Genomic DNA, 22,322 nt, shown 5'->3' on the forward strand with positions numbered 1-22,322 from the left:
GTACGTATATGAGCCAATCGTGACAACGGTCGTGTAGGCCGCGGCGTCAGCGAAGAACGAGGTCGTCTTTCCATCGATGATCAGTCCGCTAGAGGCGTCGCTCACGACATGTCCATCAATGGTCGTGCTCTCTCCGGGGCGGAGCGTGATGGATGAATCAATCGTAGCCGTTCCAGCAGATTCTGTCACGGTGAAGTCCTGATTTCCAAGCTCCATCAGTTGCGTCACGGGCCCAGATCCGCCACTCCAGAGAGAAGTTGTTCCGTCGACGACCAAGCCACTTGAGACATCGCTGAGTGTGTGGCCGTCTATCGTAGCTACCTGACCGGGTGTCAGAGTTGTGCCAGAGATGACCGCAGTGCCCGCAGATTCAACGGCCGTCATTGTCTGGGAACCGAAGCGCATAACGGCTGTGATGGGCGCTGCTTGACCAGAAGCCCCTGAGCTCGCTGTGAAGAGCGCAGTCGTGCCATCCACAACAAGGGCGCTAGAAGCATCGCTGACTACTGCACCGTTGATGGTAGCGACTTGGCCAGGGGTCAAAGTGGTTCCATCAAGTACGACCGTTCCCGCGCTTGCTTGAGCCGCCAACGTCTGGCCTCGAGCTGTGACGATGGCTGCCGAAGCAGGCGTTGCAGCTGATCCTAGTGGCGAGAATGCTTTCGTTGCACCATTGACAACAATGCCTGACGGTCCAACGCTCACAGTCTGTCCATCAACGACAGCGATCCGACCAGGTACTATTGTCTGTCCTTGTATGACAACTCCACCTCCGGACACGGAAGACGCAGTCACGGTCGATCCACCCAGATTCAGCACTGCTCCGTTCCCGCCATTGACACCTTGAGACGGAGCAGCAAGGTTGACGGTAGTGCTTCCGACCACCACCTGTCCAGAGCTACCCACAGAGACAGGCGTCTGGTTGATAACGGTAGTTTGTCCAGGGGCTAAAGTAGCAGTTCCACCAACAACAACTGCGGACTGACCAGGGCCAACGGCAAGCGGTATCGAACCTACTGTTGTAACTGCCCTATTTGATGAACCAGACTGGTCCAGATTCGAGCCAGAGCTGCCCGAACCTTGTGCGTTCCCATCCCCATCCTGCGCCGCTGGAGCTGACGGGGCCCCAATCACAGATGCAATGATGCCTCCCACATTCGCAGTCTCGGTCGTTCCTGAGGGCGGTGGATTCTGGGCTGGACTTGGAGAGCTTTGGTCTGGCTCGCCGTTCTGGTTCGATGATGGGCTTTGCGGCGAGGAAGGGTCTGAATTGCTGTTTTGATTCGATGAAGACGACGGGTTCGAGTTGCTGTTCTGATTCGAAGGACCTTCAGAAGAAGATGGATCAGAGTTTCCGTTTTGGTTCGACGGCGATGATGGATTCGAACCACCTTTTTGGTCTGGCTGCGGTGATGGATTCGAATTGCCATTCTGGTTTGATGGAGATGATGGATTTGAGCCACTGTTTCCATTCGACGGAGACGACGGATTCGAGCCCCCATTTTCATTCGACGGAGACGAAGGGTTTGAGTTACCATTCTGATTCGAAGGAGATTGAGCCGACGGAGAGGGATCTGCTGGTGCTGGTGCTGGTTCGGCAGGTGAAGGGGACTCAGAGGGTGAAGGTTGAGCAGGCGGCGGTGGTGAAGGCTTCGCTTCGGCTGAAGTCGACGTCGCCGGGGCTTGCGTTGGCTCCGGGGTCTTCTCAGGCAGAGCAGTCGCTGAAGTAGGCGAGGAGCCTCCAGGTAGGGTGGGCACTACCTCATTTGCAGCCTGGTCATTGTCAGACATACACGACAAGTTAGAACACCCATACTTACAGCAGTCAGCGCAATGGGCGGGTCGAACACAATGTTCAAATCATCTAAGAAACCACAAGAAGCGAAACCAGGTCCTGCGCTCTGGACAGCCGTAGGAATAGCCAACTGCGGTGTAAACGCATCCCAGATTGTACTGCAGTATTGTGGATAACCTCCACCGCCTCCTCCGCACATTGCCATGGCCAGATATGCACTGGCGGGGACGGGAGGTTGGAAATCACCGAAGTTGAAGGAGAAGCCTCCATTGTAGCCGTTGTGGTACGCTCCACGCTGCGAGCTGATCTGATCTGGGCTTTGCTCGAGTATGTAGTTCGTCACGGTGGAGACAGGGTTCGTGCAGCCATCTTCCAGGACCAGTGTGTCGAAGGACAGCAGTACGTTTGGCGAGACAACGGTGGTGCCAAAGATGGATGCAGTCTGCCGCGTGGTCACAGTAGGGGGCACTGTGGTTCTGTTGCCACAAGGGTCGCCTACTCAACACCATCAGTACAGTTACAACATGAGCAATACAGTTCAACACTCACCCGTAACGCTGACCGGCCAATATGCCATCTGCACGGACTGTGCCGAGATGTAGCAAGTACTCGCAGAGGTAGTACAACCAGGATCAGTATATGAGCACGCTGGAGCAGGACCTTTGAATCCATTCTCATAGGAGCTGTACAGTCGACTGCACTGAGACGGGTTGATCGTGCAAGCAGGCGGGGTGGCAGTAGCATTGTCCCAGGTCGTTACAGGGAACGTGCTCAGATCTGATACCGTCCTTGTGACAGGCGAGAAGACGGGGTTTCCATGAGCTCGTGGGTAGCCATCGCACAGTGTTGTGTACGCCGTCGAATTGGGCGGTATGAAGGTGTACGTGTAAAATGTTTCATAGTAGGTGCCGGATGTGACTAGGGTTGTCGAGGCATACTGTGACAAGAAGGAGTTCGATGCAGAGTTGCAGGCGTCTGCGTAGGCATCCGCAGAGCTGTTTGTTGAGTTTAGTCCTGTGCCATTGAAGCTGAGCGAAGTCGAGAAGCCTGCTGATGCTGCTGTCTGTAGAAGCGGCGGAATGGTCGTTGCGTTTGATTGAGGTGTGGTTTGGGCCAAGAACGAGGAGCTCACAGCGCTGGTCGAAGTCGTGGACGAGATCGAGGAATCGGTGGATGAGTTCGAGGAGTCGGTAAATGAGCTCGAGGAGTTTGTAGATGAATTCGAAGAACCGGCCACACTAGATGATGTTGTAAGGACAAGTGGTTCCCTTTGCGGAGCAGTAGAGGTGGATAAGCTCCAACTTGAGAGCGCCGACGAGACTGTGCTATGCACCACGAGAGGCGAAGATCCAACGCTGGAGGTGAAGCTAGAAGATGTGATAGTTGCAACGGAAGACGAGGTCGAGTTCACAACCGCTGCAGCGACCGACGAAGAAGTATTGAAGAACATCCTGCAGTAGAAGAAGAATGACTTACAGCTCATCAGAGGCTGAGGATCGGAAACGACCCCTTCTTCATATGCTCACGCGGGTCGCCCCTCCCCAATGCCGACGAGACAAGCCAGACTCTTTCGGAGAATTGTGAGATTGAATGGCGTTCATAGATCTGGAAACATCATTCAGCCGCAAGCAGGGGCCGGTCGAGAATGCTGACTGAAGAGCATAGCGTTGACGACGTTGGATTTGATGTTTTCCAAAAGTAATCTTGTCCGCTAGCTCGACTCCTCGCGCGTTTAGTGAGATCACGTGCAAGGGGCAAGATGCCCGATTAGGAAGGCAGTGCTGCGTTGGGCCATAGCATTCGTTGCTTACAGGGACGAAGCGCACATTTATGGCCTGGTGGATGTTCCATGGCCAAGATTGAATCAGCGAAGATCATCAGGTTCCACCGGTAAGGGTGTGGCGGGACTCGTGCTTGCTGCAGTGCTTCAAAGCCATGTGTCGGAATCGGATGAGTGCCTCAGGGCGGATTCGATGAAGCCTGGACCAAAAGCCGGAACAATTTTACCATCTGTAGCTGTCTTCTTGAATCCTCTTCATCCCAGCGTCCAACGTTGGGTTCTGAGCAGTGACTTGATATCACTTGCATCGACGCTCATCTGAGTGCGGCCGTATTCCCTTTGCTTAGACGACCATTGTTACAGTAGTCTTCCCATCCGTATTGTTGAGGTCCACCCTCCTTTGTTGGACACATGCGGCAGCTGCTGAATCCAGAGCATAAGAATGAATGCCTGGAGATGAGAGTGTCTGCTTGAAGATGAGTAAGTTCGTCCAGAAAAGGATCTGTGCCGGGACTCACATTTCAAGCAGTTCCCCGGCAAATGGCCAGATCGAGGAGTGCCTATCGACCTTTCAACGCCAGAGAGGAGCAGAGATACGAATTGCCTCAAATTGCCTAGCCAGCTGGATCGATATCCACGATCCAGATCAATGAATTGTCCTTGCGACGTATGGTGAGTTTTGCTCCGTAATGTTGAGGGGACTTCGAAAGTATCACATCTAACTCAAGGCGACGGTCGCACCTCAACCGCCAGATGCCATCGTGTGCCTGGCTATCAGCATAGACTGATGAAGCTTGCTCGATAACGTTGTAGTCTCCTCCCTCTATTCTCTTTTCATCATCGTCAGAGAACGCGATGATTGGCTCAACCAAAGCCTTCTCCGCACCAGAATCTGCCAGCATGCAGATCGGGTTGAAACGAAAATCGAAGCCAAGGGCAATCTGTTTGAAAGGCAAGCCCTCTCGCAATTGGCGGATCTCAAGCTGACAGGGCTTCCGCAATGGAATGGGAATCGGAGCATATGCATGGACATCCTCGCGGCCTTTGAGTAGACGAGCAGGGATCAGGAACCCATTCTGCCCTACCGCCGAGTATACCAAAGGTGTTTGTAGATCCAGGGCAAAAGGAACGAAAAGACGCACACTCCTCGACGGGCGAGGGTGGAACTCCATGTGACATTCTTCGTAAATGCGTTCATTGTCCCAAAACAAGCCACCATTGCCGTAAGGATCGATTCTGGCGTATTGATCATCTTGCCTGAGGCGGCGCAGGAACAGTCCTACTGTCACGTCGTGAGAGAAGCGCTTACTTTGCTCACAGTCAATGAATGCCAAATAAGTGTCCACCATCCAAGGCGTGAGTTCAAGCTCAATCGACAGGCCTCGATTCGTGATTGAGAAGGGCTTACGACCTTTCCAGCGGTTCAACGCTTTCGCGCTAGAGCAGTCTTTGAAATGCCTGTGACTCGGCGCCAGAAGACCGGAGAGCCTGTATTTTGTTGGATCCATTGACCAGGCAAATATCGTGTGATCATCGCTGTTCCTAATGAGTTCTTCCTGCAGGCGGATGAAGGCCCTCTCTCCTTCTCCATAGATCGGGACCATATTGATGTTGAAGAGTCCTAGCAAGCAGTATGCCCTATCCTCTGACTTGGTTGTCTCTCGGTCGGCGGCCCATGACATCTTCTGTGCGATGGAGTATTCTTTGATTTTACGGTCCAACAGTACTTCGACGTGAATGCCAGTACACTCCGATATCTCGTTGGCACGCGTCTCCTTGGAGCCCAGATGTGTCCATTCGGAGTCAAAGAATTCTACGACGGCGGGAGCAATGAGTTCTTGCAAAGTCCATCCTCGTTTGAACCATCTGCTTTGGCGAAACGATATGTCAGACCCCGGCCCAACATCTTGCAAGTACACGTAACATCGATCCGCTTCCTCATACCATCTGTACATCGAATTGATGGCCTCAGTGGTTTCAGCACTGCTCCGCTTATCGATGCAGCAGGTGTCGATCCAGATCCAGTCGAGCCCTTCCTTTCTCGCTTGCCTTGCTGTGCCTTCCACTTTGGGGAAGCCTGGTTTCTGGCGCTTCCATCCAGAAATGATATCGTCGTACTTGACCTCGTGGTCATTGTTACTTGCCCAGCAGTGAGACAGGATGACATACGGCCTCTTAGAACTATGTTCCGAAGCGGCCTCTTCTTGATGGATCTGGAGCGGGAGCTCAAAGGTCAGCGTCGTCGTATTCAGCAGGCGCGGCTCCATGATGAAGTCGACCATGAAGATGATCTGGGAGACTGGGAGCAACTAGCATGGCAGGCTGTACGCAGCCTTTTTATCGAGGAGAGCCAAGTCATGTGGCGTCTGTTGCCGCCGCAGTCGTAGGGTCGAAATATGCACCTACACAGCCTTCCTACATCATTGGACGGTTAGCCTGTGGAAATGCTAAGCGCTGAGGTTGGAATGACTTTCAACTAGAGCCAGCTGAACCTGCTGAACACCGGTTTGGGTTGGCAAAGGTCATTGATTTGTGAGGTGAGAGGATTGCGCGGGTGGCAAAACTATGCAGCCCCTAACAGTTTTTCGAGATTAGATAGTGCTGGGAAGGATGTAAATGAACACCATCTAGCAGGTGCGCCTGTGGAGTTCATCAGCTCTTGAACTCCAAGCATGCTTTATTTCGGAGGTAGTTCCACTGCCTATCTCCTATTGCTCCGCTCACTGCATCATCATCGTTGTCCTGCACGGCTTCACAGAAAAGACTCACCACAAAGCTTACCACCACCCAAGATCACCAACGTTATCAACCCCAATAACTAGCCCATTTACTCTTCCCATTTACAACCCCGACAAACTCCCTCGCGATGACCCGATCCGTCTGCTCGCTCGGATGCAAAGCGTCATACCACATAAAACTATCCGGATTGTCACTATTCGTGCATGCCTGCCCCGAAGCATCGCACTGGTGAACAGTACCTGTGACATTCAGAGGCGCCGTGCCGTTGAGGTAGGCGGATGGGTTGTTGTATATGTCGGTCATCTGTGGGAGGAAATGTCAGCGTGCTGAGATAAGGGCTGGAGGTTTGGAGAAGGAGACTCACGAGTCCATGCACATCGAAGACGGCGAAATTGGCGCCTTTGAAGGAATTCGAAATTTGCGCAACGAAAGGCGTCTGGTACTTGTAAATCGCATTCACCGTGACGACCTCCTCCATCATGCGATAGCTGATCTCCGTGGTATTGCTGGGTTTGTTCGGCCAGTAGCTGCCATTAATGACACCGCCTCTCTCAGGTAGTCCGTACAAAGGTGCAAGGTTCAGTGGCGCGGCATTCAAAATCACAAAATACCTCGCCCCATTCCCATACAGACTCTGCAACTGCTCATACACGCAATCTGTGTAATCCACAATATTCTTCCCCTTGACTTGCGAGTCTGTGAGCAAGGCATTGACCCCCAAATCGTTCGTCCCGATCCAGATGGTATACACAGTCTCGTCAGGTGGGCTGATCACAAACTTGCTTCCACTTGGCTCAACATACTTGGAGTCCGCGATGAAGGCTGGGACTTCGTACTCCCGCACGGCGGGGAAGTCGTAGGTGGTGAAGGTGCGTGGGGTGATTTCGTTGCTGCAGACGGCACCGCTAACGGCGTAGTTGTAGAGGTTGATGCCGGTGTATTGCTTTACGTATTGGACCCAGATGCGGCCCCCGCTGCTGGCGGCGTAGTTCTGTTGGACAGAGGTTAGTATGTGGATGTCCTAGGCGTGGAGAGGATTGCTCACAACTGGATCAACCCAGCCGACTGGTGGTGCATCGCCGTTATGAGAGCTGAAGTAGCCCAGGCGCGAGTCATCCGTATAGCTGTCGCCGAAGGCAACTAGAGATGTGAACTTCCTCAAACCCCATTGCTGTCCTCCTTCTCCTCCGTGCTGCGGCCCACCCCAAGGCCCATGTGGCCAGCCTGGTGGGTTAGCAGTCGCCGCGGCGATGAGTCCAAACCATGCAAGCGCTGAAGCTACCATCGTCATGATAATTCACCTGCGAAATGATGGTGCGCTGCGGTGAGGTAGCAACCTGCTATGCTGTGCTTATAAAGTGAGCGACGGCGACATGACCACCAGTCTACTCCGCACTTTCGCATCCTTTTCTGCCGGGCTCTATTGTCCACCTGCGTTAGTGGCATCGTGTTAGGGAGTAGTGGAGGGAAGTGGGAAGCTTTGCTCCTTCGCGTGACCTGCGGCTGTACTGCCAAAGCTTAATCGCGTGCCTGCCTTTTTGGGGGTCCCCGGGTGAAGTTGAAATAGCCTATTTGCACCAGACCTCACCGCACCAGTGCCACGGCCGTGGTCCATAACACATGGCTTTGCGATTATACAGCTTCACTGTCGCGCCTCTTGTCGTCGCTCGTTCAATCACACAATCCAAGAGTCGTCCTAATCCATTCCATTTTTTTCGCCCGAGGGTAGTTCGAACTTCGTATTCTGCTGCCCTCTGCCAAATCGGACAACAATGCCGTTGCATCTCTTTCGGCTCTTGGATCAATACCGCATCGCTCCCCTGCCTTTGTATTTCACGGGTGCATGGTCTCCGCTTCCCGAACCGCTCAGCCGACCGGCGTTATCCAGCCTCCCTTCGTCGTGAAAGCGATTCTTCGATGGGCGGTAGCGATCATCTTCTCTTCTATGACCCGCGTATCCATGGTCCTCTCGCCTGGGGCTGGGGCGATACCTGTCCTCATCGGCATACCTTCGGTCTCGTTGCTCGTTATATTGGTTGGGAAGACTCCGCCGCCGTCGCTCGTACGTAGCATTTTCATCCCGTCGATCCTTGTGCCGGCTTGGAGATGGACTTCGCTTCCGCTTGTGCAATTCAGCCGGGGATACTTCCTGGTCATCCTCCTCCATGATGGGGTTGGAAGGCGACCTCGATAGCGAGCGCAATCTGGGTCTGCCTCTTATGCCTTCATCGACCACATTATCGCTCTGCCTCCTCTTCCTTCGCCTCTCCGGTGGTGGACTGGCATCCATTTCGTCGCTGGACGGATCTTGATCACTTTTTCGCCTCCGACCTCTATCAGTACTGCTCTTTTTGGGAACGCCATCTTCGTGTTTGGAGTCGCGCTGCTTCTTCTTCCTCTCCAATTCACCGCACCGTGACACAAGGACAGGCTGCAGGGGTCGGTCGTTCTTGTCTACGGGGACCTTTGCGGTCCGTGACAGCGTGTCTTCGCCCGAGACGATTCGTCCGAAAATGGTGTGCTTGCCGTTCAGGTGTGGACAGGGGTCCAAGGTGATGAAGAATCTGGGATGAAGCTGGTCAGTTGCATGCCTCGCGAGCTGCACGAAATCATGGGTCGAGCCTCACTGCGAGCCATTCGTATCCTTGCCGCGGTTGGCTGAGCATACCAAACCTGCGGCGTCCATCTCCCTCCAGTTGAGGTTTTCATCTTCGAATTCGCCATTGTAGATGCTCGCCGTGCCGGTCCCGTCTCCTTCGGCAACATCGCCGCCCTGGATCATGAACTCGTCGATGACCCGGTGGAAGGGCACCTTGGCGTAAGACATGCCATTGTGTTCGCCGGTGCACAGTTGTCGGAAGCTGGTATGCAGTGTCAGTGTTTCGTTTCTCGGATGCAGGCGGGCTGTAGCTGGTGTTTGCTGCTCACTTTTCGCAGGTCTTGGGGGTCTTGTCGTTGAAAAGTTCGATGTTCAATCTGCCGGCGGGTTCCTCCCCAATGCTCACATCCAGGAAGACGCGCGAACGAGAGGCCATGTTGTTGCTGACGGCGTTCATGCGTGTGACAGATGCAGCAGCAGGAGCAGCAAGACGAAGATCACGCGGCGATCAAGCAGCTAAAGTAGCCGTTTGTGGGGTGCAGCGGCAGGGTTCGACGAGGTGACAATGCTGGCCTGAGCTCAAGCTTCGTCCTTGGTACCTTTTCACTCTTCTTCTCCTTTTCGGCACTAACAAACATGTAGGAGATGGCTGTCGATGGCGTCCTAACAGCAGAAAGTGCACACGACCAGGCTGCCACCCATGCAAAGCCAGCGATGATGCAGGTGCAGCTTCTCAGCCTGACCTCATCTGAGTCATGCCTGCCTCGGCAAGCACCGAACTTGGGTGACATGTGACGACGTGCAAGCCTCAGGCATCTTTTTCGGATCTTCATGAACACCTCTTGCCGCCTACTGCACACTCCTGCTTCATCCGACTTAAATCCGAGGGACCATTGGCAATACGTATACACAGTAATCACGTGCGTGCGTATACGCTGTTGATGCACAGGGACTAAGAAGTAGTTGTCAAAGTGCTATTGTCAGGGGTTAACCAGATGTGTTTCCGAACAGGTATGACTTATGATTAACCTGTTGAACTACCCTTCGCACATAGTGGTGGTGTAGGTGCCCATTACCGACTGCCACTCATGGCTACCCTTGGCGCGATCTGCGTACAATCTAATGTTCCCCTTGATCAAGGCACCTCTCCCGACATCGTGCATGCGAGCCAACAGAGCCACCAGGTGAGCATCGGCAGCACTGGGGCGCGGCAAGTCGAAGAGCCAACCTTCGGACGATGGTAGTCGCTGATCGACATGCTTCAGGAATTCCTCAAGGACTCGCTCGGCTTGCTTCCCAGCTTCCAAGCCGAACACTGTGTCGAAGTCCAGATTCGCAACTCTGTGGAACAAAGCTTAGCTGAAGTCATGGTGAAAGTCTTTACTTCTCTTGCAACGTGAAAGAGCTCTCAAAACGACAAGCAATGTCAATATGACGGGGATAACACATACGGTGCAAGTTTCGCCTCAAGCGCCTTACGATATGCAGGAGATATATCGTCCCGGGCCAATTTGTCCTTCATCGCCTGCATAGTACCTTTCAAGATGGGCTGTGCCCGATGGCCACCGAACGAAAGAACGCCATAGGGGAGATTGTGGATCTTAAGGAGCATCTCGTCGATCTGGACCTCGTATCCGGCAGGTTTGAGGTTCGGAAACATAGTCGCAAAGTGGTTGGTGATGTCCAGGCTGTCCGCCATGGGTTTCTCCAGTGCCGGGCTCGTGATGGCGGGGACCTGTGTAGTGAACAGATTTACATGGTCAGTCTTGCATTCTGTGCACTTTGTTTTTGTTTCGATGAATAGACTGAATGTGGAAGACATACCTGTCCTTTGGGGTTCACATTCAAGAGGAAGAATTCGCTCAGCTGAGTTCTCTCGTAATGGATGTCGACGACTTTGCCCTCGAAGCTGATCTCTCGGCCATCTTTACTGGGTCCACGAATCGCCAGAGTGTAGCGGAGCATGTATGAACAAAGAGAATCGATCGCGTAGTAGACGGTATACGGTGTTGGAGTCATGGCTGGTGGTGGTGGCTCGAATCTATACGATGTAAGACGTATTGCTGGGTATGGCACATCAAAGGATATACATGCACCATGCTCTTTGGAGGCTCTCCTAACTCGTGCGGCTGGAACAGCATTCCGCTGCATCTCCGCAATCGAACCAGGGCAGGATGATGTGGAATCAACGCGTGTAACAGAAATCGTCCGCGGCTCCTTCTGCACGAGTCTTGCAATAACTGAGAGACATACGTGTTTGAGTAGCTAGCATGTACATCTGCAATATTACGCCCCTATACACCAAACATTTCTCTACATCAACAACTGGATGGACACCCGTCCATTTAGAGATGTAGTGATGTATCTATATTAAGTTTATAAATGTCTCCTCTTTCTTAGAAACTAACAAGTTTGAACTGAATAAGTAGAAACATAGTGGTAGAAGATAGTTGTAGAGCCGGTTTACTTTTGCCTAGAGGGTAGTCTTATTGCATTACTCCTAAGAACCCGCTCTACATTCTCCTCGCCTCCAACAGCCTCCTCCAAATTCTTATCAATCTTCTGCTCAAGTTCCACGGCCAACGTCTCCGGGACATAGGGATAATCACTCCCATACAAGAGCTGCGACGGATCCGCAATCCTCAAAAGGCCATGGATCTGATCCGGGAAGACAAACAACGACAAATCGTACAAGACTCGGTGTCGCAGCAAGTCCCGTACAGACGCACTGCTCATATCCGGTCCGCCCATCGAAAGCATTTTGGAGAATTGTATCAAGCGTTCCACGAGTGGAGGCAGGACGCCTCCGGCATGCGTGAAGATGAACTGGATGTTTGTGTATCGTTGGATGACGCCGAATAAGAGCAGGCTGACGGCTGTGCGGGTTTCATCGAAGGCGAACTCCATCATGGCAGTGAAGGAGTTCTGAGAGGGTGCATCGAATCGCATCTGGCTATGCTCGCGTGGCAGGGTGGGATGGATGAAGACCGTAGCGCCTCGCCGATCCAGCTCCTTGAATATCGGCTCGAACTTGGGATCGCCGAGATATGTTCTATGATGATTCGTGAGCATAGTTACCCCATCGGCGTAGAGGACGTCCAGGGCGTGAGATATCTCGACCAGGCTACCTTCGACATCAGGTAGAGGCAAAGAAGCCCAGAAGCCGAACTTCTCTGGATTCCGTCGCTTGAGGTCGGCAGCGAACTCGTTACATTCTCGGGTCAATTTTCGTGCCTCCTCATCTTTGCCAGGGACGAGATGAGTTCCTGGATCAGTGATGCCGACTATACTTTTACAGATACCGGCTTTCTCCATCCATGCTAGGTGATCGTTTTCATTCCAAGGCTATCCTTCATTCTCAGTACAAGATGTCTGGACTCGTCGCCTCGCTTGTTTTCGCAAGAGTAAGAGTCACGTACAGCCAATGGTCTTCCTAAATCAGCTTTCAAGCACGCTTCTCGCCAGACCGGTGGCACGAAATGAGCGTGCATGTCGATTTTTGAGCGGGCCATCGCAACAGGAGAACACATTCAGCAACATGTTCAGGCCCAGCTCGAGACTGTGGAAGGAGACAATTAAAATACTATTATCGTAATTTTCAAGACCAGACCCCGCCGAAGGATTTGGGCAAGATGATCCGCGGATGAATAGTTCGTTCCTCACCTGCCGAAGGAAGCGTGTCAAAGTTGTTGTTGGTCGCGAGACAAGCAAAATCCTACATGCGAACATGACCCATAATACTGGAGCAAGAAGGCGCCGAAACCAGACTAAGCTTTTCTAACATGTGACTGAGGCGGCCGTGCGGGCCCGGCGGAAGTGCCGTTCTCCACACGGACTCGAACAGGAAACAGAGGCCTGGGCGTGCAGACGATCTTTGACATTGACTTACTCCTATAATACTTCACAGTGTCGCACATCGTCAATTCTACTGCCTCGTGCAGCGTTGCTGGAATTGTACAGTCCTACTTCATTGACCACCTTGACTTGAGAAGCAGGCTGTTCACCAGTATTCGAAATTCCTACTGCATCCGCCGTTCTCGGAGGACAACACATCGCCCAATACTTCAAATGTACGCTTCCAGCCGTCGAACTGTTGCAAGCCGCACCACCACGCCCAGGAACAACGCATCCTCCATCACGCACCTCTGATCTCTCGGGCAAACGATCTACAATCCTCACCACTGGTCGAAACATCTCCAAGGCTCCATTTCCAAGCAACAGGCCCCACAACTCGGATGGATGTCGGCCCGAACGAAAACCGGCGCCGTCCGCCTGCAAGCAGCTGTATAAAGCAATCGAAACATGCATGACGTCCCAAAAAACCAGATCTTCCATCGAGACGCGGCCGTTTTCGGGGGTCAGGAGAGTGAGGGTTTGAGAGGATATATACAAAAAGACTTCTGCATACCCGGAGGTTTCCCCTTCATCATGACTGCTACGGTCAAGTACTCGAGATGGACACTCCCACCGACAACCGGCCATCAAGCTCTGGCGCTGGACCGCGAAGCTACGCTGGGCTCAGTGGGGGACGATGAGGTGGTTGTGGAGTTGCACGCTGCTTCGTTGAATTATCGCGAGCTGGTTGTCGCAAAGGTATCTTCAATGTACCTCCCCAGCAAAACATGAACGGAAGCTCACGGCTTCGACAAGGGCGCAGCTCCAGGGGATGTCAAGGCAAACGTCGTTCCTGGCTCAGACGGTGCGGGCATAGTCAAGGAAGTGGGAAAGAATGTGCAAGAGTTCAAAGCTGGAGACCGAGTGGCCACACACCTCACGCCCACGATACCTAATGATCAATTCCCAACACTCATCGACATCGGCGCCGGTCTGGGACAATCAATCGATGGAACCCTCCAAGAAGTCGGCATCTTCCCCCAATCCGCCCTCGTCCACGCTCCCAAAGATCTCAGCTTCGACCGCGCCGCCACACTCACCTGCAGCGGCCTCACGGCCTGGAACGCTCTGTTCGGGTTGAAAGGCAACGAAGTCAAGGCAGGTGACTGGGTCCTCGTGCAAGGCACTGGAGGCGTCAGCATCGCCGCATTACAGTTCGCTTCTGCCATTGGCGCAAATGTCGTAGCAACGACATCGACCGACGAGAAAGCAAAACGATTGGAAAGTCTGGGAGCGAAGCATGTGATCAACTACCGCGACACGCCGAAATGGAGTGCAGAGGCTCGCAAACTCACACCTTTGAATCGGGGGTTCGATCTCATCGTCGACGTTGGAGGGGACAGTACACTCAACGAGTCGCTCGCAGCTGTTCGGGCCAATGGTGTTGTAGCCGCGACGGGAATCCTGGGTAGTGATTCGCAACCTGTGCCGATGCTGAAGACGATCTGGTATGTGTGTACGGTGCGAGGGATCGTCCTTGGGACGAGGGATCAGTTCAAGAAGATGGTCAAATTCGTGGAGGAGAAGAATCTTCAGCCAGTGGTGGATGATGTGGTCTTTACTCTGGAGCAGACGAAGGATGCGTACGAGAGATTAGCGGCGCAGAAGCATTTCTCGAAGGTGATCATTAAGATTCGATAGGCACAGTACAGCACGAAGAACAGAAGACACGACAAAAGGCATCCTCATTCTCAGCCCTTTCCGAACGACACCATTCAACCCCCGCTCGTATCAGACCCCCTAACAACAGCCCCCATCACCCCTCCCAACTCCTCAAACGACCCCAAGCCCCCCTCAGCCATCTCCCACGTCTGCCAAAAAAAAACCTCATGCATCCCCTCCCACCTCCTCAACCCCAACCCCTCCACCTCCCTCACAACCCCCCTCCACGTAGCCTCCCCAACACCTTTCTGCTCCTCCACCCGACTCCTCAAAACACCCGCCATGCGCCAACTAAAAGCCCGATGAGGCCGATGATGATAAAACCACGTCTTCACAAACCTCACCACCACGCGGAACCGCTGCATCTTCTGCATGTTGAGATTAGACATGAGGAGGGAGAGTTTGGAAGGGAAATGTCGCAGTTCCCACTCCGTCTCCACAGTAAACCTCACCTCGCAACGCCGCACCCGGCTCAACCATCCCGACTCATCATCGGAGTGCGATAGCGTGGCGATGGCATCCGCTCGGCCGAACGTCGCGACTGGACCTCCTCTCGATGAGCAAACAGGCTGACCTTCGAGGTATTTCGCTTGCCGGGAGAATTCCTGAAAGGTGATTGTGACGTGGGAGAACCAGACGTCGAGGGCTTCTTCTCGTATCGCCTTACACACGAGGAAGACTCCGTCGTTGATCTCGCTGCGAGTGGATGCTTTCTGCTTGGTGTGGCCGGGGTATCCGCGCGCGGTGGGAGTTTTGGAGATGCGGTCGCGGTCGATGAAGAAGGTGAAGGGGTGGAGGTACTGGTTGTAGGGGTCGTTCTTTTTCTTAGACGGCGTTTCCACGTCAGTTTCCCGGACGAGGAGGTAGCTAAGGATTCGAATTCGAAGAGCCGGTGGAAGATCGAGGAGCGTCGGCGAAGGGTTCATGTTGTTTGGTGCTTGGTTTCGGAGCCTCATAGTCCATGCTCTTGATAGAGTGTGTTGTGTGGGAGGAGAAAGATTAGGCAGAAGATGATGTGGCCTAGTCCCGCACGGGCCAACTCGAAGGATCACATGTGGAGAACGGCCAGACGGTGCAAAGTGAAAACAAAGTCAAGGTCTCTCGGTATACAGGCATGCTTGTTGCATCGTGGTCACCCACTCCGTCGCCATTTCTTTGCCCATCATAATCAGTCCGTTAAAGCTACAGTTGTGTATCATCAGTTAGACGAAGCTAAACACTAACATACCAATTTTCCTGCTCCCAGAAACCCATACAGGACCCACGCCCATTCCATGTGCCAAGGATATACTATTCTGTTCATTTCTTCTTTCGCTGACCGCCTGAGGAGGACCCAGCTGCAGTTTCATCCTTCTTGCTGGAAATGTGCATGAGCACTTCGCTGACATTCCTCGCCACCTCACCGGCTTTCCGTGCCGCTTCAGCAGCGTGTATCGAAGCATCCGCGGCATTCTTTAGTAGTTGTGAGATCAATTGTGTCGTTTTATTGTTGTTGGCCTGCAATGATCCGGACTGCAGCGCTTTCGCAGCGTCCATGAGCTCTTTCGATGACGGCAGAACCTGTTCGGAAGAAGTCTGCGTCACTGCTTTCTGTTGAGTCTCGAGTTTGTCGAGCTTCGTTTCCACGTGTTTGAAGTACGGAATGATGGCTTCGGCGACCGTGGCAGTGATGAGCTTGTACGCATGAGCTCCTTCGTCTGGCGTGAAGCCTTCGGGAGGCGGGCCAGGTATCTCAGACTGTGCCTCGCTGTCCTGTGCACCAGCTGTCGCTTGATCTGTGATATTCCTGGCCGCTGATGTGACCACCGCCGCGGCTGGCCTTGCTGGTTCCATCGTTGGCGAGGGCATCGATGCCCAAGACTCGGCCGGCTCTGAGCGGGCATCTCCTATGATGCTTGGCGATACTGGGCCGTACTTCTCTTCGATGGCTTTCCTTGCGGCGTCCGCTGACTTCCTACGTACCATCTCATCAACATACGCTTCCTTCGCCTGCTCAATGTCCATATCGTCAGGGGAAGAAAGAATCGAGCTAAGAGGCGAGCTATCACGGGAGGTCCTTTCGTGAGATTCGTTGGCGTTCTTCCTTGGTGTGGACTTTTTGCGACGATTCCCGTCCATTGACGGATGATAGCTGCCGCTGTCGTCACTTCCTGCCCGTCTTCTCCGTTTCGAAGCGCGCTTAGCTTCCTCTAAATCCTCCTGTTCTGCAGCTTCTTCAGACGTGATGGACGCTGTCTTTCGCTTGTTGGAGCCGTTCTCTGAAGGGGTCGCATCTTTCGCACTGCCGTACCCACTATCCTCGGTCGCATGATGACTATCCAAACGACCGTTCGCGTTGCAAGACGGGCCTTGTTGGGAGGCCGACTTACTGGTCGCCTTTGTGTTGACCTCGTCCTCAATCTTGGAGACAACCACTTTGGGCGCTGGCGAATCGAGGCTTGTCTTCCCCTTCGTGGTGACATTGGTCGGGGCTAGTGAAGTGACGAATGTCTTCGAAGTCTGCTGCGGCTTGCTCTGTGACGATTTCACATCCGCCGACTTTGGGGTCGACTTATCCAACCCGTCTACCCGATCCTTGTAGGGTGGAATCACGCCGATCTTGTTGGCCTTTTCTTGCTTCAGCTTCCTCTTCGCCTTCCGCACATAGTCTTGAAATTCGTTCGTCTCCGTCTCGTTACATCTTTGGGTGAGAGTCTTTTCGAGCAGGATCCTCAGATCCATATTCTGCAACGAGTCTTTGTAGAGCTCATGCACGGCATCGGCAAGATCAGCCTTGCCGACTTCCCTGGCTCGGGTCATGGCCGCGTTGACAACGCGCTCAAGCTTGACAGCATTGTACTCGAAGTCATGCCGCTCGGTCCGGGACATGTTGTACATTTTGGCGGCGTGGGCGGCGAACTCGTGCGCGCTACCAGATTTGACTATTCTCTTGCCAACCGAAGATACTAATCGCTTGACTTTGCTGCGGTAGTCCTCTATGCGAGACGTCAGTATGGAATCGACAAAAGAGCCGGTTTGAAGTGATCTACTGACCTGGTACCTCTGCAAACTTCCTCTCGTTGGGCCCAGGTTGAGTAACCACCCAATGCCAGTGATCAACGATGATGGCATCCAGCGCTTTGGAAAAAGCTGTCATCAAATGATCGTACTCGCTGCCCTGCTCATGTCCTGGTCTTCGCTTCTTGGTGCCGTCCACCTCTTTAGTCCAGGTGTAGACTTCCGCGTCGAGGAAGACGGACAGCTCATCGGGACCATCGAGGGGTGGTACGCCCTCGTAGTGGAATGTCTTGCCGGCGTAGTTGAAGAAGGAAACGTAATCGGGATCTCGGTCGCGATATTCGTCTTTGATGGCGAGGACGTAGCGGAGGAGCTGGGTCTTGTACTCGGGCGTCTTCTGGAGGTCCGCGGCGGGTGGCATGGTCGGCTATCAGAATTCTCCCCAGCGCTTGCGCATAGATTACATTAACGGCTAGGAGGCCATTGGAAGTGTACACGAGGCGCGCATGTATGTGTTTTGGGTAGATGTGTCCCCTGGAGACGAATGCGCCCAGGTCATCTAGCACTTGACCCAAGAGACCCGTGAATCCGGAGTGCTGAGGGTTACTCACGTGGTATGAGAAGTACCGTGATCAACTCTAGCGGCATATTGACACGAGCTATCGCTGATTGATTAATGAATTCATTAATCCGAGAAGTTCCAATGACGCCTCATTTGACTGTCCGGGCAACAGCAATTGACAGATCAGCCATGGAGTCTCGGTTCGATTCGTTGGTGAAGCCTATTTCCCCGAGCCTTCATGATTGACATGTGACAATATTGTTCCTCGCATCGACCTCATTACCTTATGTCTATCTTCTTCACAAATATCATTCGATCCACAACTATTCAGTTGGGTGCATTCGTAGAATACGTGTTGAACAGCCAGCTCGTGATCTCTCCCAGCCAGTGAATTGAGACCGAGCTATCACCACTCAACGAGCAACTTCCATTCCTGTACTCCCACCTTCACCATGATTGGAAGAACCCACCCACAACCAACAAAGCCATAAAACCCTTTTAGGAGAGCGTTGCGTCCTCGCCTTAGTAAAAGGATACCTACCCTTCGACCTCACTTCACCTCCTACACCCACTTCAACCCCAACCGATGCATCTCCACCGCCAACTGGAACAAATAATCCAGACTCTCACACTGCGTCTTCGCCTGCTTCACATCCTTGCCCCAAACATAGACCCCATGCCTCTTGACCAGCACCGCACACGTCTCGGGCCACTCCTCAATCGCCTTCTCCAACGTATCCTTCAAGTCCTCCTCGTGCGCCGTATTCTCGATAATCGGGATCTTCATCGTGTCGAAGTAGCCCAGGTTGCCTGCTTTGCGCCCGCCCTCGAGGATCTCCGTGCTGCCGGTGCCGCCGCGCGAGATGCCTTTGATCTGCTCGATCTCTTTCATGGCGAAGACGTTGGGGCCGTGGGCGTTTTGGTGGCCGGCTTCGCAGATGAGGGTTACGAGGACGGCCCATTGGGAGTGCGTGTGGATACAGCAGCCGGCGCCGCGCTTGGTGAAGGCGGCCAGGAAGAGGGGGGTGCAGGCGGAGGGTTTGAGTGCCTACCTTGATCGTCAGCCTCGTGACGCCTATAACGATACTTGAGATTGGTACTGTTCCTACCTGTGGCCGTCGCAGATACTCCTTGGTGGTGTAATCCATGACGAACATATCCGTTGGCTTCATGAGCTCTTTCTGCACGCCGGACGGCGCGATGAAGACGTAGTTCTCATGCTTGATGGACAGACCACCACCAGTTCCAGTCACCCATCCATGGCCGTAGAACTTGTGGCAGAGCTCGCAGATGTGGTTTGCCGGGTGTAGAGGATCGTCTGAGGTGATGAGGGCGTCGTTCGAGCCGCCATTGCTCGAGCCATTATGGTGGTCTGGGGCCACCTTCTTAGGATGGCCATTCTCGACCTCCTCGTCCGCTTTTCGTTTCTTACTAGGTGAGTCGGAGCTCGGCATGCTGAATACTGCTGTTGTCGCGGCGTTGAGCGCTTTGAGCAGTGGTTGAGATCGCACGTGGTAGAGAAGCCGCGGAAGTCGTTCCGAGCCATTGAAGATGGCGTGCTGGCATTCACGTACTCACGTACACTGGCACACGTATAGACTCGAGGACATTGAGACATCACAGTGGATAGGGTAGAGCCTTGGGGTTTTATGAACGAAGTTGCTTTCACGGCAATGCATGTGCCTCGCTACTACGCTCTTATGTTACATCGTGTTTGCCATTCTGCTTTTTGTGGCGCCTTCACAGCACCTCCACTGCCCATTTCAAGGCAGACATGCTACAAAAGTGCCGTGATGAGAACATAGCAATCTTTCCTCCCACCACCCTTCGCTGCTCTCATACTTTTGACATCCTTAACGCCATCGCTGCCTCATCTCGCCATATCCTGCTGAAAAGAAGATCTGGATGGGACCAGACGTCGGATGCTCGTCGGATGCTCGTCGGGTTCTCTGCTCAAAGAAATCGCTTGCTGAAAGTTCGATGCGTCGTCGGTCGGATGTGCTCGCTCGCTGCTCTGTCTGCTGTGCTCTGCTGCGGTGCTCTGCTGTGCTCGATTGTGCTCTGCTGCACTGCTGCTGCCGCTGCCACAAAACGACAGACTTACCATGCGTTCACATCAAAGTACTCCTCGCCGAAGTACGTGACGACCACAGTGCGATCCGCAAACTTCCTGCCAGCCAAAGCCGCCAGAGCCTTCGCCGCGCTGGAAGGCTCCTTGTACTTGAGATACACCTTACCTATGCCGGTGTTTTGACGAGAGCCGCCCGTTGGACGAGGCATCTTGACCTCCGCCAGCTCGCCGTACTTGGCGCACTCTTCCTTGATGTCCTCGAGGATTTCTGCATAAAAGAGTCAGCATCAAATAAAACCCCAGTGACGACAACATACCATCAGCTTCCTCTGCGTCCATGAGCTCTTCTGGGGTGATCATGTTCATGAGGCAAAGAACACGTCCAGTGTCCTGAGCGTCCTCCTTAGTAGTACCTGCGAGCATGCTCATCGCACCGACACTCATCTCCGAGCTGACCTGCTTGAGGCCGATACTGGCCAAACGCACTTTCATAGCAGCGTCGCCAAGCTCCATACCGTGCAGGCCATCAACGGCGTCCTTGGTGACTTTCGGATCCTTGTACTCGCAGAATGCTATACCCCTGCTCTCTTCGGTAGACGTATCCTTGACCAACACGAAGTTCTTGAGCTCACCGAAAGATTGCAGCAGCTCCATGATCTGTTCGTCACCCAAGTAGATGGGCAGGTTCGTGATGGAGATCTTGTTCTGGGTGTCGGGAACGACGTTGGAAAGCACGCCAGCTTCATTCTCCGTCTCGTCGGTCACGGCTGGGACGATGTAGTCTTTTGGACGACGAATGTCGAGTCCTTGGGGACCGCCTTCGCCATTGCCGTTGGTGACCATGGCGTCTGGGTCCATCTGGATGCCGTCGAGGGTGAGGGCATTAGTAGCGTCCTCGGGAGTCTTGAATTCGACAAGTGCGAAGTCGGTCTGCTTGCTGGTCTGGGCAGAGATGCAAGGGTCAACTCCACGGGTGACGTTCAAGCCGTTGAGCTGCAAGTTGAAGAAGTCGACGATCTTGTCTTCATTAGTGCCTTGTGGCAGGTTGGATACCATCAGACGCTTGGACTGGCGTGCTGAGGCAGGCTTCAGAGCCGCACTGTTGGCCTGGTTGCCTGGCTGGTTCATGAAAGCTTGAAGGCGGGATGGGTCCATCGGCTGCTGGCGTGGTGCACCTGGAAGTGGGAACATGCCCGAGAGCTTGGCTTGCTCGGCCGTGACATTCTCGTAACCTTGTGGCTTGATGTCCCACTGAGTCAGACGACGGTTTCTCTCCAACACCGAGACGACGTCAGTCAGGTCTGGAGTTGGCTCCTTGGGCTTGCGTGGTGGGGGAGAGGCACTCTTGCGAGCAGTCTGGCGTTCGAGCTGGCGCATGTCGTCGCGATCTTGGCCACGTGGGTCTCTCTCGCGGCCGCCGTCACGGCGATCGTCACGGCGTGGTCCTCGACGATCAGCAAACAGGTCGTCACGGTCGCGGCGGGGCTCGCGACGGCGGTCGTCGTCGTCTCGGCGTGCATCTCGACGGGCAGTGCCGCGGTCTGGTCTGCCCCACTCTCTGTCGTCGCGGCCTCCACGTCCACCGTAGCGCTCCTCGCGCTCTCGCTCGCGGTAGTCGCGGCTGGTGGAGTAGGTGTCTACCTCTGGCTCGTCACGGCGGCGGGTGCGCGGCGAGCGCGAGCGGCGGCGATCACGGCGGTCGCCATCGCGGTCCCGACGGCGGTGGTCGTGAGAGGACTGCAGTCTCCTGTCAGACATGCTGAAGTCCTGTTATGTGGGTGGTGTGTGCGCTGCACGTCTTACAGGCGGCCGTGGTCTTGAGGCTGGGTGTCAGTAAGGGCGGGCGTGTCGTCGAGTCGCTGTCGTTAGCAGGGGTGGTCGGGTCGGTCGCTAGGTGTCGGCGGAGGTGTCGGCGGTCATGGGGTGAAGGAGGTGGTTGAAGGTGAAGCGAGGCGAGGTGAGGGGAGACCACACGAGCAATTGGTGGTGGTGGATGCTCGCGACGTGGTGGTCGTCGGTGCGAGGTGATGGTGAAGTTGAGAAGTTGAAGTCGCGGCAATCAGCACTTTGGACAGCTTCGAAGGTTTTCGCGCTTGCCGACATGACAGGGGTGGCACGGGCCATCTTGAATCAATATATTGACGACTTTCAACGGCACCGAATTGACCGGCTGCACCGCACTTCAGCCTCATATTCTCTGAATCTTGTTCTTCTTATTATGCT

At 54.0% G+C, this 22,322-nt stretch overlaps 10 protein-coding genes across 10 annotated transcripts; 1 reads left to right on the plus strand and 9 right to left on the minus strand.

The window, feature by feature from the left end:
- Positions 1–4,298: 4,298 nt before the first annotated feature.
- Positions 4,299–5,842, minus strand: M409DRAFT_68226 (uncharacterized protein; the record flags this gene model as incomplete). The annotated part of the gene is made up of 3 exons (XM_033817734.1): positions 4,299–4,346; positions 4,718–4,755; positions 4,984–5,842. The coding sequence occupies 3 exons, from the start codon at positions 5,840–5,842 to the stop codon at positions 4,299–4,301; spliced, it is 945 nt and encodes a 314-aa protein (XP_033664872.1).
- A 538-nt stretch (positions 5,843–6,380) lies between these two features.
- On the minus strand, positions 6,381–7,605 carry M409DRAFT_25758 (carbohydrate esterase family 16 protein; the record flags this gene model as incomplete). Its single annotated transcript, XM_033807819.1, has 3 exons — positions 6,381–6,617; positions 6,679–7,305; positions 7,360–7,605. The coding sequence occupies 3 exons, from the start codon at positions 7,603–7,605 to the stop codon at positions 6,381–6,383; spliced, it is 1,110 nt and encodes a 369-aa protein (XP_033664873.1).
- Positions 7,606–8,115: 510 nt separating this feature from the next.
- On the minus strand, positions 8,116–9,349 carry M409DRAFT_25759 (uncharacterized protein; the record flags this gene model as incomplete). Its single annotated transcript, XM_033807820.1, has 3 exons — positions 8,116–8,878; positions 8,942–9,175; positions 9,243–9,349. The coding sequence occupies 3 exons, from the start codon at positions 9,347–9,349 to the stop codon at positions 8,116–8,118; spliced, it is 1,104 nt and encodes a 367-aa protein (XP_033664874.1).
- Positions 9,350–9,950: 601 nt separating this feature from the next.
- Positions 9,951–10,932, minus strand: M409DRAFT_25760 (uncharacterized protein; the record flags this gene model as incomplete). The annotated part of the gene is made up of 3 exons (XM_033807821.1): positions 9,951–10,254; positions 10,365–10,648; positions 10,738–10,932. 3 exons carry the CDS (start codon positions 10,930–10,932, stop codon positions 9,951–9,953), a joined length of 783 nt encoding a protein of 260 aa, XP_033664875.1.
- Positions 10,933–11,376: 444 nt separating this feature from the next.
- Positions 11,377–12,425, minus strand: M409DRAFT_68218 (uncharacterized protein; the record flags this gene model as incomplete). Its single annotated transcript, XM_033817730.1, has 2 exons — positions 11,377–12,258; positions 12,333–12,425. 2 exons carry the CDS (start codon positions 12,423–12,425, stop codon positions 11,377–11,379), a joined length of 975 nt encoding a protein of 324 aa, XP_033664876.1.
- Positions 12,426–13,341: 916 nt separating this feature from the next.
- On the plus strand, positions 13,342–14,448 carry M409DRAFT_57090 (uncharacterized protein; the record flags this gene model as incomplete). The annotated part of the gene is made up of 2 exons (XM_033813512.1): positions 13,342–13,506; positions 13,564–14,448. The coding sequence occupies 2 exons, from the start codon at positions 13,342–13,344 to the stop codon at positions 14,446–14,448; spliced, it is 1,050 nt and encodes a 349-aa protein (XP_033664877.1).
- Positions 14,449–14,522: 74 nt separating this feature from the next.
- On the minus strand, positions 14,523–15,395 carry M409DRAFT_25763 (uncharacterized protein; the record flags this gene model as incomplete). The annotated part of the gene is made up of 1 exon (XM_033807822.1): positions 14,523–15,395. The coding sequence occupies one exon, from the start codon at positions 15,393–15,395 to the stop codon at positions 14,523–14,525; it is 873 nt and encodes a 290-aa protein (XP_033664878.1).
- A 373-nt stretch (positions 15,396–15,768) lies between these two features.
- Positions 15,769–17,887, minus strand: M409DRAFT_57091 (uncharacterized protein; the record flags this gene model as incomplete). The annotated part of the gene is made up of 2 exons (XM_033813513.1): positions 15,769–17,444; positions 17,503–17,887. The coding sequence occupies 2 exons, from the start codon at positions 17,885–17,887 to the stop codon at positions 15,769–15,771; spliced, it is 2,061 nt and encodes a 686-aa protein (XP_033664879.1).
- Positions 17,888–18,590: 703 nt separating this feature from the next.
- M409DRAFT_68220 (uncharacterized protein) lies at positions 18,591–19,482 on the minus strand (the record flags this gene model as incomplete). The annotated part of the gene is made up of 2 exons (XM_033817731.1): positions 18,591–19,076; positions 19,138–19,482. The coding sequence occupies 2 exons, from the start codon at positions 19,480–19,482 to the stop codon at positions 18,591–18,593; spliced, it is 831 nt and encodes a 276-aa protein (XP_033664880.1).
- Positions 19,483–20,128: 646 nt separating this feature from the next.
- Positions 20,129–21,857, minus strand: M409DRAFT_57093 (uncharacterized protein; the record flags this gene model as incomplete). Its single annotated transcript, XM_033813514.1, has 2 exons — positions 20,129–20,367; positions 20,417–21,857. 2 exons carry the CDS (start codon positions 21,855–21,857, stop codon positions 20,129–20,131), a joined length of 1,680 nt encoding a protein of 559 aa, XP_033664881.1.
- Between the last annotated feature and the right edge of the window lie 465 nt (positions 21,858–22,322).

Source organism: Zasmidium cellare (genome assembly GCF_010093935.1).
Source record: "Zasmidium cellare ATCC 36951 unplaced genomic scaffold M409scaffold_28, whole genome shotgun sequence".
NCBI lineage: Eukaryota > Fungi > Ascomycota > Dothideomycetes > Mycosphaerellales > Mycosphaerellaceae > Zasmidium > Zasmidium cellare.